This window comes from Neovison vison, chromosome 13 (assembly GCF_020171115.1).
Source record: "Neovison vison isolate M4711 chromosome 13, ASM_NN_V1, whole genome shotgun sequence".
In the NCBI taxonomy this organism is placed as follows: domain Eukaryota; kingdom Metazoa; phylum Chordata; class Mammalia; order Carnivora; family Mustelidae; genus Neogale; species Neogale vison.
In genome coordinates, this window is record NC_058103.1 from 75,815,244 (window position 1) to 75,830,420 (window position 15,177).

Consider the following 15,177-nt stretch of genomic DNA (forward strand, 5'->3'; position numbering starts at 1 on the left):
CCCCACCAGTTCTCTTAAATGTATTTAGGAGAAGGTAGCAAGGAAAATGGTAATGTGTTGCCTATAGCAATGTGATTATAAAGATAGCTATTATTTGGTTATATTCGACTTTCTTTTTCTGGAACTAGGAAGAAGAGGGGCATTATATACCATAGCTTTTTTTCACATAAACAAAATTGTAAGAGAGAAATTGTTTAAAGCTTCATTATTGCTTTGATTAGGAATGCAGTTTTTTGATAGGCTTTTTTTCATGCTTTAAATGACCATGTGGTAAATCAGATTAGACAAGAACAACCTATGTCCTTTCAGTGACCATTTCCACGAATATTTCCTAATATTAATGTGTTAATTTAATAGTCGGAGGTTGGCACTTGACTCACATAGCAGAGTCTGGCCCTCCTCTTTACGTTTGCATGCTTTTTTTCACCCTCCAACCCTAGTCTGTCTTACAAATAACAGAGATGTTTGATGGGACAGTCCTGTTTTATATTTACTTCTACTGAAGTTTGACATGTTTTGGCATGTACAATATAAAATGTTGGGATATGAAATGTAGAACATGCAATTATTCTATGTAACTACTTGAAACTGTTATCCCAGTTAAATGAATCAGCCTTCCTTTCTGAAAGCTATCTAAGAATTAAATAGCACAATTAACCACCTGTAGTCATTTGTTCATCTTGCCTATCTAGAAACTTTCACATGTGCAATTCTAACTTTCCTGGTTTTAATTTATGCTTGTTTGCTGTCATCTGGGCTTCTGTAGTGACTAGAACATGCTTCTCAGAAAACTAATTAATATAGAATGGTAGTACTTCTCAAACTTTAATGTACATATGATATCATCGAATTATCGAGTACCTCCTTCAGGAACAATACAAGTGGGGATCTTAAAATACAGCTTTGATTTGGTAGGTCTAGGGAGAATCATAAATTGTACATTTCTAAGACGTTTACAGATGAGTCTGATGATGCTGGTCTGTAGTCAGAAATCCATATATTAATTTAACTCACCGGCTGAAGAATTAACTTCACTGTTGGCTAATCTTAGACCCGTTTGCATTCCTGACTTCTTATATGTCCAAAGAACAGTAAATTGATTGCTTCTTCATTTCCATCGTCCCATGTGATAACAAGGGAATAATCCCATTTTCTCCCTTATCTCCTTTTCAGTCAACGAGCTTCTTATTTCTGTATTTTATATCTTAATATAAATTTCAAGCAGTGTAATGTTATAATATTAATCATTGCAACATCTCCAGGAAGAACAGTAATCCTTTCTGGACCCTCACTGTTCCATACTCAGAATGTACCTATCAATGGGAATATTTTTGCATACAAGTCAAATTCTAAAATGTTAGTAATTACATGGTTTATTATTTTTCGTCTTTTATTTACATGTGCATCAGTTTGTACTCAATTTGTCTTCTTTTATTTCAAGGGTGTGATTACTTTAGAGTCCCTTGGTAAAAGGGGTTATCGAGTACCTCCTTCAGGAACAATACAAGTGGTATGTGTTTTATAGCCTACAATTGCAATAATCATTCTCTCACATACATATAGAACTTAGCCCTTTCTCCTGCTACTGCTGCTGCAACAACTTTGGTAAGTAACAGTGGGGCTGCAGCTTTCTTTGGAGTTTCCCTGCTCTGCCCCAGGAATGGCCATGTGGGGACCTTCATAAAAGGAAAGCATAAATAATCTAATGAAGGTGAATGCTTTAGAAAAATAGTATACGCCAGTTTACATAACTTGAATAGAGCCATTTTCAGTGTAATTAGAACTAACATTACTAGTGCCTTCTATTTAATATAATTAGCCAGACTGAGATTGACCTATTTCAAAGAAGACCTCAACTATTAGTAATGCTTTGGCAGGAAACCTTGGAAAATAAAATTATATGATCCCTAGTGTAATAATTTCAAAGTTAATCTAAGATGGTTATTAAAAGTAGAAATGTAGTCTGACAGATATGAGTGCAGAGAAGGCACCCTCTTGGTCTAGGTGTTGGTCTTGTTTTGGCTCAGGAAAATTCCTCTAGCCCAGAGCAGTCATTTATCATTGGTCTTGCATTCTCAGAAGACTTATTTGTTATCAAGGTCAGTTTGTGATTGAGTTCATCTCCAAGTCAGACCCAGGATAATCCTGCGGGCCCAGAAGTCTATTTTCCAAAGCTGGAGCTTGTAGACTAAAAAGAATCTAATTGATATTTGTTGGTTATAACTCAATAGAGCTGAAATTTAAAGAGGAAAAAAATACCTAGCTAAGTTCCTTACACTCAAGATCTGGTCTAATTCAATAAGCCTTCTTATTGATGTCTTTTGGCCTCAATGTGATCAGTGTTTCACCAGACCACTTTTACTCATCACCATTGTTCAAATACAGCAAGGGCTCTGTACATTTATTTCCTGTCTCACAGGGATGAAACACAGTACTATGTAATACTTATGTGTGCATATAATGCAGTATATACACATATATAAATTTTACCAAGAAAGAATCACTGCATATTAAAGTAATACTTCTATGTTAAATGCATTTCTTGAATTTAAATGAGTGATAATCTTCTCGTTCTCTCACCTCTGGCTATGTAGTTCGTGTGACAGAGTAGGTCACTGGAAAGCTAGCTATCAGTTGTCATAATAATGACCCAGAGGCAGCATATTTATACCTCTTGTTTGAGAACAGCCAACTTTTAAAATGATTAATTTTAAATCTGAAACTTAGGCATGTCTTTCATTCCTTATATAGTTTAATTATGTATAAACATGGTTTGAACTCCTGGCTTGCTAGTTGTTGTGGTTCTTGAATGTATTAGCCTTAATCTTAAGACTCACTAGATTTCAAAAGTTGGATCATAATATTGATATATTTCTCATTTTGATTCAGTGAGTGATGTCCAGTGCCACGGATGAGCTTCTGAAAGCATGGGCACCAAGTTACCTATTGATGTGTTGGTAATTTGGTTAAAGTCAGATCAGCAGCTTGGGATCTTGTTTAAAAATTAGTACTTAAAAAAAATAATATTCCTTCAATTATTAATAGCCATGTATCAGTTGAATTTAATTCAGTCTTCACTAAAGATACGTATTTTGGTCTATTATGGTATTGGTGATTTTTTAAAAGTTTAGTGTCACTACAGTTTTTGCAATGAATCCAACTGTAAGAACATGAAGTATTATTCATCCTACTTTGTAACTAATAATAATGAACTTTATTTTCTAAACTCAGAAAAATTTCCAAATAAGGGAATTTCTCTTTTTTGAGAACACATTTTTAATTTTATATAACTATGTGTACCTAATATACCAAAAAGTCTAGTTTTACCCAGCTATTTTTAAATTTTTCTATTTACTCACTATTAAAAATGTAAGGAAAATTAATATTCTGAGTATTTCGCAGTTGACACACTTTAATAAAGCTAATGTTTGAAATAAGTGAACTGGAATGTTTTAATTCAGTAAGGGTGTATTTTGCTTACTTTAGTGGAAGCATTTCTTAAAATCTGAACAAAGAGTAAAAGCTATGTATTACCTAATATGAAATTTGTGACTAAAAATTTTGATTTGTTACAGGATTTTGTATTACTGGGAAATAAAAAATTGAAACATTTTTTTAAAAAAGTGAATATCACTTCATAAACTTTTAAGATGTTATTAACTTTAGTTCCCAAAACTGAATTATATCCACTGGGATTAACTTATTAAAAAACTATTTTATTATTGGCACAATCATTTTGCATCAAATCAACAAACCACTTTTTAAAGAATAATTTTTATGTTGTTTCTTCAGACCTTATTTAATCCTAATAAGACTGTGGTGAAGATGTTTGTTGTGATATATGACTTGCGAGATATGCCAGCCAATCATCAGACATTCCTTCGACAAAGAACTTTTTCTGTACCTGTTAAACAAGAAATGAAGAGAACTGTTAATAAAGAAAACATCCGACATGCAGAAGAACGGTTATTACGCTACCTCATACATCTGAGGTAATGTTTCAAATATATATGAAAGTACGTTACTAAAGAAGAACTTCAAAATTTTTGTTTATTTTAACACCTGTCACTTTGACTAGACCAGTATCCTTTGGAACTTGCTTAATTTGGAAACTTTTCATATGCCAAGATGCAGAAAAAACATAGCATATCTTCCTACAGTCATTGTTACTTGTTGAATTAGGAGAGTTTTCATTTATAGCAATGTAATGTAAAATATTTTATATCAAAAAAATGCTCACCTATCTGGGGCAGTGAAACACATTTTTGAAACCAATAGAATTATATGAACTGCATATGCAGCTCTATATTTTCTAGTGGCCACATTAAAAAAAAGTAGTGAGAGAGAGGAAAGATGAATATATTTTATTTAACTCAACTTATCCAAGTGTTATAATCTGAATATATAATCCACATAGGGGCGTCTGGGTGGCTCAGTGGGTTAAGTCTCTGCCTTCATTAAGGTCATGATCTCAGGGTCCTGGGAACAAGCCTCGAATCAGGCTCTCTGCTCAGCGGGGAGCCTGCTTCCTTCTCTCTGCCTGCTTGTGATCTCTCTCTCTGTCGGATAAATAAATAAAATCTTTTAAAAATATTATGAATGAGGTATTTTTACATCCTTTTATTGTAAATGTTTGAAATCAAATAGAGATTTATAGGAACAGTACAACTCAATGTGAAGTAGCCACATTTCAGGTGCTCAGTAGCTACATGTGGTTAGTGGCTACTGTATTGGGCAGGGAATGTTTTTAGCTTTTATTCATTCATTTAACAAGTATTTGTGTGTCAGTATGCTCCTGGGCACCGGGGAAACAACAGTGTGAAAATCTCTGTTCTCAAAGAGTTTATATTCTAGTAATTCCATCAGAAATACCTTTTCCTCTGACTTTTGCTACCCAGGTCCCAGCACTAGGTTGTGAGAAGCTATTTGTCCTTGAGGTCCAAGTTGCCAGTATTCTGGGACTAGGTTTTCTGCCCTTAAATCCTAGTGTAGCTCTCAGGCAATGAGCAAATCTATTGGTTAATAGCTGAATAGCCTTCCCCCCTGCCCCAAGATTTTATTTGTTTGACAGCACAAGCAGGGAGAGCAGTACGCAGAGGAAGAGGGAGAAGCTCTCTTAGCAGAGAGCCCAACATGGGGCTGGATCCCAGGACCCTGGAATCATGACCTGAGCCAAAGGCAGATGCTTAACTGACTGAGCCACCCAGTTGCCCCTGAATAACCTTTTGGTTATAGCTCTGTTGTTAGTAATTTTCTGATGCTGTTCATAGTAAGTTCTCAGTCATATCAGCGAGACTAATTCATTTTAGCCTAACTCCCTTGCTCCAAAAGTTGCTATTCCTGAGGAGGCACCTCTCATCCAGGGCCCAGGCAGAAGACCTTTAATCTGCTACTGATGGGGACCACCAGCTATCTTTCAATAGATCTACCTTGTGGTGGTCTAGAATGAATAAAGAGTTGTCCACTCAAGTCTCATACTTGAAAAAGTCTAGTACTGCTTAATTGGTACTTTTCCCTTGGGGTCTTCTGCCTGTTGTTCTGAATCCTGGGGACATGTTAAACTGGCTCAGTGTTTGTTTTGGGCGGAGGGGTGTGGTTTTTCTTTTTTTAAGATTTTTATTTACTTATTTGACAGAGATCACAAGTAGGCAGAGTTGCAGGCAGAGAGAGAGGAAGAAGCAGGCTCCCTGCTGAGCAGAGAGCCCGATGCAGGGCTCGATCCCAGGACCCTGGGATCATGACTTGAGCCAAAGGCAGAGGCTTAACCCACAGAGCCACCCAGGCGCCCCTGTGTTGTTGTTTTTTTTAAGATTTTATTTATTTGACAGACAGAGATCACCAGTAGCCAGAGACGCAGGCAGAGAAAGAGAGAGAGGGAAGCAGGCTCCCTCCTGAGCAGAGAGCCCGATGTGGGGTTTGATCCCAGGACCCTAAGATCATGACCCAAGCTGAAGGCAGAAGCTCAACCCACTGAGCCACCCAGGTGCCTCTGGCTCCATGTTTTTAAACCCAACTCTACACTACCTGTTATGAGCCTGATGGGAAGTGTTATATAGATTGTGGAATAAAAATCTGAAAACAGACTTGGAAGACTTTAAAAAGAGAAATGGTATGAAATAGCAGACTGTAAGAATAGCTCTCAGCCCAATCTAGGATAAGATTCAACTCTCTACACTTCCATTTGATACCATTTCTCCTGAAGTTTCACCACCATAGCACTACATAAGCAACATTCACTAAAGTAAACATAAACCACCCCAGCCTTTATAATCCCCACATAGTGATCAGATACTTTAAATGCTGTAAAGAAACTTCTTTGGGAAGTATACCACTTATGTATGAGTATGTTCTACTTGCTAAAGGTCTCAGTTTGCTCCTTCAGATTAAGAAGGTAAAAAAACTTCAGGCAGAATGGAAGAGTAAGCTGACATTTGGCTCACATACAACTGACCATCAGATGTTTCAGCTAATTTAGGAGTAAAATTCAGAAACCCATAGAGTATTTCTGCTATGCAAAGGGAAAATGAGAGAGATTAGCACTAAAGAGTATGTTTGTATGCTTGACTAGCTTTCAGACAAGTTTATAGGACAAAAGACTCCAGCCCCTGTATTATGTCATAGATATTAGCAGGGTATCAACACAGTTCCATACACAGTTGTGATACCATTTTCATTTCACTACAAACTTTTGTCTTTTTAATGATGTTTAGGCTTTATTTAGCTACTAGCCATTACTAATGATAGCAATAATTACGCTATACTTGATTATTTTCTGTTGTGACTTTTCAAGTTTGGAATCCTTTTTAATGCACTCAAAATTGGGAGAGGGCAAGTTACATGAAATGGTTGTGACTAGAAGATGCTAGAACTGCAGAGCCCAAATGTAGTGTGATTGACTAACATGAACTGAAACTTGACACTGTAGGTGAGGGAAGGTGCATGTGTTACGGTGTCAGGGATGAAAGTAAGATGGTATGGGAAACAAGCTTTACAGAAAGAAGCGCCTCTGATCATATGAGGAGGAAAGGGAGTGTTGATTGTTCAGGTAGTGAATAATAAGGGAGAAACACTTAACTAGCAGCACAAACTTCGGCAATAGGAGACTAAATAAATATCTTGTTAAAGAGTCACTCTTAATATTGTAGCAAGACTAATTCTTCCTGCTTTCAAAATTTAAATCCTCGTTTGTTTGTTTTAAAAACTCAGTGCCTACAATGTTGCATCTTTCTGTTTGCTTGTCTGTATAGGTTCCAGAGTTCTAAATCTGGAAAGATCTACCTCCATAGAGATGTACGGCTCCTGTTCTCAAGAAAGTCAATGGAAGTTGATAGTGGTGCTGCGTATGAACTCAAATCTTACACTGAATCGCCAACAAACCCTCAGTTTTCACCAAGATGTTGATAAGGAGTGACAGTTTAAAGTATTCGCTCAGTACCCAAGTTGGAAAGTAAAAATTAGCGTAGAACGGAGTGTACCAATTAACAACCAGGAGAGTGGATCCTCTCCTGTTACCCTGGACCAGTTTTTATTAAAGGATTCCTGGAATGAGATCCACATATTCCAAGTAGACTGGAAACACTCATGTCCTAATAAGCCTTTTTGTACTGTTGAAACCACTTCATTGGACGTGTTGCAATAGCAACCCCCCCCCCCAGTTAGATTAGTGTTGACACATTTTATTTCTCAGTTATTTAATATTTAATGTTTTCCTTAATACTCAAGTGATGTTTGTCTCTAGTGTTCTAATGTAGCACAAATCCTATGTAAAATCATACTATGTATTTTTGACATTAATGTTGAAATCCAAAATATATGCACAAATCTTTAATTTTGTGTGATGTGTTTTAAGTACTATTCATTTAATTTATTGAAAATGAGAATGAAATGTTGAGCTTCTTTAAGATTAACGCACTATGCAAGCATGTGTACTTTTTATATCTCCCAGCTCTAGTTTTCACCCCATCCAGGTTGCTGTAGTCCTTTAACATGCTGTTTTGGCAGTGCAACGTGGACTAAGCTGCTTCACATTCCCTTTGCAAGTTCAAATCGTTACGCCCATTGGTACTCCTTCTAGAACTCCTTATCCCTAAAACAGTTCTATTTTTCCTTAATTACTACTGCAGAGGCTTTACATTAAATTGCTGTCCCATGCTAGATAACTTTTGCAAATTGTTAAAAAGAATATGTACTTTGAAAGTAAATTAGTATTTATATTGTAAATATACGCAAAAAACAAAGAAATGTGTATTTGGCTTTTATTTTTAGATGAGACATTCATGTGATTGAGTGATTTCTGGTAGCCATCAGACAGTTTCCATTCTAGCTTTATAGCAGACGAGAGGAGAGGGAAGTTGTCTTGAGCTTCTTCCCCAAGGAAATTTACCACTTTTTAAAAAGTTTTTATTTATTTATTTTGGAGAGAGAATAAGCAGGGAGGAAGTGGGGGCAGACCCCCTGCTGAGCAGGAAGCCCAATATTGCTCAGTCCCAGGACACAGAGATCATGGCCCTAGCCAAAGGCAGATGCTTAACCGACTGAACCACCCAGGTGCCCCCAAATTTATCACTTTCTTGCTCAGGGTCACAATGGAAGGAAGGCATTTGGCAGCTAGGAAAACTCCTAAGCAAGGGAACTTGGCTGAATGTAGCAAAAGCCCTCCCTTCATCCCCCTTAGAAAAGTGGTTTTAGATGTTTGTGCACTGACAGTGGACAACAGGAGATCAGATAACAAGGCACAGATAAAATACCAACAGGGCACCTGGGTGGCTCAGTTGGTTAAGCATCTGCCTATTGGTTTCCATGATTTCATGAGGCTTAGGTCAGGATCTCATGGGTTGAGAGACTGAGCCCCTCATTGGGCCCTGTGCTCAGCACAGGGAGTCTGAAGATTCTCTCCCTCTGCCTCTCCTCCCACACATGCGTACACATGCTCACTCACTTTCAAATAAATCTTTAAAATAAAATACCAGCTAAGAAAAAAGGCTATTGGTATTCCATAAAGCTTAAAAAAAAAAAAAAGTTGTCAATGGCACAAATTTGTGAAGATTTATTCTTAATTTTCAGACCATGGAAGCAACATGGAATTAGGACCCAGAACATTTGGACTGTAGTACCAGCTCTAATAGTATCTAATAGGACTGACTCCAGGAATTCTCTAAACTTTTTCTGGATCTGTGTGAAAGAGAAAATGGGGTGAGAATATTGATAATATGCCTGCTTATATTCTGTCATCTGATTGTTGGAATCAATATTCTAATATATGTATCTTGATTTCTTACACATTGACCTAAGTAAATATTGGTAATTCTATATAAAACCTGGAAAAAACACCAAGTATTTAAACCATCAAAATACCTTTTTAAAAATTATTATGGTTTCTTTGACCTCTCTAGTAATCCAAAAATTAGTGATGTATGTTGTATGCAGGTGTCTTTTTACATGGATACCTCACTGTAACCTTTCTAGAATTATTTCTAATAACATGGTTTTCCATGTTTCTGGGCATTTTTTTTCCTTTTGTAAGATTTATTTGAGAGACACAGAGAGAGAGAGAGTGTTTGTGTGTGTGTGTGTGTGTGCATGTGCACACGTGCACGAGGGGAAGAACAGAGGGAGAGGGAGAAGCAGACTCCCCGCTGAGAAGGGAGCCCCATGTGGGGCTCAATCCCAGGACCCTGGGATCATGATCCGAGCCAAAGGCAGATGCTTGATCAGCTGAGTCACTCGGGTTCCCCTTTATGGGCATTTTAAAGAAAATTTTAAGATGACTGAAACATATGGGTGCATCCTGTGCTCTTGCTGCAAGTTTGTGCAAGGGAAACATACTGAAATTTTGTCCCTCTTTTTAGAGCCTCTTATGCCTACATTGTTTTTTCCAATTGAGATATGGTCACCCGCACCTGTCTGCTCTCACTTGCCCTGGCACTATGTCTAATATAATAGTTGTTTTCCCACCCTTCTGTCACAAGCCGAGACTTGACCACACTTTCCTGCTTCTTCCTTTCCCTCTGACACTTTCCCACCCCACTCCTACCCCCATCCCCAACTTCTCTCTCTCAAATAAAAATCTTTTAAAAATAAATAAAAAATAGGGACGCCTGGGTGGCTCAGTTGGTTGAGCAGCTGCCTTCGGCTCAGGTCATGATCCCAGCCTCCTGGGATCGAGTCCCACATCGGGCTTCTTGCTCAGCAGGGAGCCTGCTTCTCCCTCTGCCTCTGCCTGCTATTCTGTCTGCCTGTGCTCACTCTCTCTGTAAAATAAATAAATAAAATCTTTTTTAAAAAAATAAATAAAAAATAAAAAGATTCCCTCCTGCCATTTTCCCCCACCAGGACTTTGTCATTCCCAGAACAAAAGGAAAACCTTTCTCTTTCAAGGCTTCATTCTAAGGATTCCTACTCTTTGCTAATTAGTTTTGTGAATGAAGCAGTGACTCTTTTTCAAACTTAAAAGAGTGATGCAATACATGTTCATTATCAGATTTTTTTCACATTACTTAATTATGTAAAATAACTATGTAAGTCCCTTTCTCTGTTCACCCTTTCAGCTATAACTTTATAGAGGTGGTCACTGTGAAATCTTGATATTTGACACTCCTTGTGGTCTACTAGACCTAGAAATACACTGTTAGTTTAGATGGGAAGAAGGCTTTTCATCATGGTAGGAATTCATTCTCAATTCCTAAAATTATACATGCATTGGAATTGGCCCATTCTACTCCATCATGGATTATCTATGAGAAAGATATGCTCTCTAAAATTTTTATTGTAGTAGTTTGTGAGATATGTATTTTAAACTTGGATCCTCAGAGGAGGAAGAGAACATATGAATGCCTGCTATGAATGTACCAGTCAATGTAAACAATTTATATGTTATTTAATACTTAAAGCCATACTGCAGAGAGTATAAATCTATTCTATAATGAAAGAAAAGGAAACTTGAAGAGCTTGCCCAAGGTCTCACTGTTAGAAGACTCAGTATTCAAATCTGAGTTAAAGCTTAAGTCTTTTCCATTCTGCTACTCTGGAATTTTGCCTCTTCATTCTTTTTCCACTAAAAATTACAGTCTGGCATAAAATATACATTCATCAGGGTACCTGGGTGGCTCAGTGCGTTAGGGCCTCTGCCTTCCACTTGGGTCATGATCCCAGGGTCCTTGGATCGAGCCCCGCATCGGGCTCTCTGCTCAGCGGGGAGCCTGCTTCCTCTTCTCTCTCTCTCTCTCTCTCTCTCTGTCTGCCTCTCTGCCTACTTGTGATCTCCATCTGTCACAAATAAAATCTTTTAAAAAATAAAATAAAATATACTTTCATCAATATCCTTGGCAATAAAGTGTATAAGTTGTGTGTGATGAGTGAGATATATAAGGCAATGCCTATTGATCATTAGGGAAAAAAAGACTTAAAAAAAAAAAAAAGATTTGGGACTCCTGGGTGGCTCAGTCATTAAGCATCTGCCTTTGGCTCAGGTCATGATATTAGGGTCCTGGGATCGAGCTCTGCATTGGGCTTCCCGATCGGCAGGAAGCCTGCTTCTCCATCTCCCACTCCCCCTGCTTGTGTTCCTTCTCTTGCTGTCTCTCTCTGTCAAATAAATAAAATCTTTTATAAAAAAGGACTTTAGGGAGAAATGTCCTAAAGCCACTCAGAGGCCATTCAACTTAGTATACAGTCAGAAAGCATGCAAATAAAGTTGAGGGAAATTTTAGATACACATTGTGGTAAATATTTTAAGAGATTTTATTTTTGAGAGAGCAGGTTGGGGAGTTGGAGGAGTAGAGGGAAAGGGAGATGAGATTCTCAAGCAGCCTCCATGCCAAGTGAGCAGCGGAGAGCCCAATGTGGGGCTCAATCCCACAACCCCAAAATCAAGAGTCAGATACCCAAACAACTGAGCCACCCAGGCACCTCATTTTAAGAAATTTTAAAGGTTTAAAGTTTGTGGTGTCTCTTCTAGACCCCACCATTCATCATTCTTTTCAACTCATTCAAAATTTTCCTGTTTGTACTTTTAATTCATATAAAGAACTGTCATCTTAGTCCTTAGAGAAGTGGCATCCACCAATTTCTAGGTTCCATTTCTGACACTGAAAGTTTTTGAAACTGCTCTCTCTTTACAGTTAACTGACCTTACTCAGGTAATGTTTGGTCCCTGGGCTTAGCTCACAGAAGTCACCATTTATATTCAGGGTTTTGGCTTTCTTTATCTCACTTGGCTTCCTGAGTTGATCTTCCACACTCTTCCTCTATCTTCCTTTCATAAATGTATTCTGTTCTTGGGGTGCCTGGCTGGCTCTATCGGTGGAGTGTGCAACTCTTGATATTGGGGTTGTGAGTTTGAGCCCCACATTGGGTATAGAGATTACTTAAAAATAAAATCTTTTTAAAAAGTAAGCTGGTGCCGCTGCCACAGCAACTAAGATGGCCAGGAGACTCAGTCTTCCTCAGTGATGCTTGGATCAGGGGGCCAAGTGCTGGTTGCGTCCTTCACCATGGCAGGGGGGCACACTACAATTCTGTCCACCCTCAGCCCCTTCACCAAAAACAACACCATGATCAACCACTCCACACCGTACAACTATCCAGTGCCCCTCCGAGATGATGGGGACATACCTGACACACCCAGGTCTCTAGCTTGGAATGGCTGAAGAAATTGTGAGCACCTCTGGTGGCATGGAGAAGGCTCCTTCCCCGGTGGACAATACAAATGTGAAAAGCTACTCCAGGGGGAAAAATGTATTCTGTTCTTGATACTTGCTACAATATCAGCAATGATGCAGGTGGATTTCCTCTTTCAGCTGCTTGAGGAATGGTTGGGGTGGGACATTATCTCCTGTACTCCTACAGGAGCTAGGGCACCTACACCTCTAAAAGACCACTGATCTTTTTTAAGCTTTTATACACTTACCGAGTTTCAAGCCTGAAAAGTCTTGTGCATGTGTGTATCAGAATCACCAGGGGGAGCTTTGGTTAAACAAAAATACTTGAACCTTGCTGCATACCTAACGAAAATCTGTTAATAGGGTTTCTCAGTGATTCTAGTCTCTGTGGCTAATTTAATTAAAATTAAATAAAATTCAAAATTCAGTTTCTCAGTTACACTAGTCACATCTCAAATGATTGGTAGTCAAATTAGAGTCATTGTTTTTTTTTTTTTTTTTTTGTATTTTTTAGATGGGGGTAGTGGCAGAGGGAGAGAGAATCTTAAGTAGGCATCATGAGCTGAGCAGAAATCAAGAATTGAACACTTGGGGCACCTGGGTGGCACAGTCAATTAAGCATCTGCCTTCAGCTCAGGTCATCATCCCAGAGTCCCAGGACTGAGTCCATCCAGGGCTTAAGCCCTGCCTGGGGCTCCCTGCTCAATGGAGAGTCTGCTTCTCCTTCTGTCCCTCATCTTGCAAAATGCGCGCACTCTCTCTCTCAAGTAAACAAACAAACAATAAAGGGAGTCAGACAACTTAACCTCCTGAGCCACCCAGGCGCCCCTGCTCCTTGCTTTTTGTTTTGTTTTTGTTTTTGTTTTTAATGTATGCTCTATGCCCAGCATGGAGCCCAACACAGGGCTTGAACTCAAGACCATGAGATCAAGATCTGAGCTGAGATCAAGAGTTGGAGGCTCAACCAACTGAAACACCCAGGTGCTCCTGACTAGTGACAATTGTATTGGTTAGCACAGATACAGAGTTATTTCCATCATAGAAAGTTCTATTGGACAGCCCTGGCCTGGAATATATAGATAGCACCTAAAGCTATGAAGCAGAAGTGATCTGGAGAGTGTAAAACTTCAAAAAGAAGGGGATCCAAAGACAGAATTGTTAGAATCCTCCAATTAAGAGAAAGGTAGAGACTCAACAAAGGAGATTAAGAAGGAATGGCCAGAGAAGTATCCTAGAGGTCGTTGTTGATCAGAGTGCGATTTTAAACATTAAGGTACATGGTTAAGGATGCCGAAGAGTGATACCTGGGGAAGGATGGCTTCTCAGGTCTCCACAATGTGGCACTGACCTTTGTAAATTTTCCATTGACCAAAGTCTGCCTCCCAGAAATTCAAACTTGCCCTCATGTGTGTGTCACTATCTTTCAGAAAGAGAATCTCTTTATCCAAGATCACACATACTGATTTTTCTTATATAGTGGTCTCAGATTTTAACTCAAGCTCACAAGTACCTTAATACAAGATATATTCCAGAATGCTAATTTATTAATGAAAATACAACTGTTGGATGTTTCACTTAGCTTAACTAGTGCATTATCCTTTCTTCCTATAGCTCTGTAGGAAAAAAAGGCAAATTTTCAGTAAGTTACTTTGCAATTATGAAAAGAGAACCAATAGTTGATCTTAAGTTTCTCAGTTGGCCCAGCTCAAAACACTCTCAAAGGATATCTTCCTCAAAGAGCTGGCCTCTTGAACTCTTGTATTCTAAGTACTTGCTTGCCTGACAAACATCTTCCATCTTTTCTCCGAAAAGACTGCAGTATAAGATTTTGTTTCTCTGGTTGCAATCCCAGTGCAATTCTCCCAGAGTGGGAGAAACTCTGGCTGAACGTTTTGATGGTTTCCAAACTCGTGCAGAATTGCATTCATTATCTGTTGCTGTCTACCAGTTTAACTCCTAGACGGCAACTTAATTTCCAGGTTTCCCAGAGACACTTCACAGGAACGACCCTGTATAGTATTGCCGGTAGCTATTCAGATGTCAATTAGAATGAGGATTAAAGTTCAAGTCAACGGATACGGTAATTAAGAAAGTCATGGATGAGTTTGGTGCCAGGGGTTTTCGTAAAATTGTGGGAGTGGACTCCCGGGAGTAGACAAATAAATGGAATTTTAATTCCTTCATTAGATATTTATTGAACATCTAGGACATGCTGGGCTCTGGGAGTAAAATATGCGCAACCATGGACGAGGTCCCTGCCCTGATGCGGCTTCTCTGAGCAGGAAAGGTGACATCAATAGAGTAATCATAACAATTAATGTCTAATGATACAGTGTGTGTTGCTGGGGAGCTATACAGAGATGTGACCTGACCTCGTGTTAGGAGCTCGGAAAAAAAAGCCGGAGGCGATGACGCAGAAGGGGGATGTGAACGATGAATATGGTTAAGTAGGCAAAGCGGAGCGGGGAGACTTGTTAAAGGAAGCAACAAAGAGCTCTGGAGCGCCCAAAAGAAAATA

General features: G+C 38.7%; 1 protein-coding gene across 4 annotated transcripts in view; it reads left to right on the top strand.

The window, feature by feature from the left end:
• FAM214A (family with sequence similarity 214 member A) overlaps positions 1 to 8,237 on the top strand; it is a 95,749-nt gene extending 87,512 nt beyond the window's left edge. For all 4 annotated transcript variants that reach the window (XM_044231527.1, XM_044231526.1, XM_044231528.1 and 1 more), the window contains 3 exons: positions 1,442 to 1,510; positions 3,793 to 3,992; positions 7,248 to 8,237. In XM_044231527.1, coding sequence (XP_044087462.1) covers positions 1,442 to 1,510; positions 3,793 to 3,992; positions 7,248 to 7,401 — 423 coding nt within the window. In that variant the 3' untranslated portion in view covers positions 7,402 to 8,237. The remainder of the gene's footprint in view (positions 1 to 1,441; positions 1,511 to 3,792; positions 3,993 to 7,247) is intronic.
• The last annotated feature ends 6,940 nt before the right edge of the window (positions 8,238 to 15,177 follow it).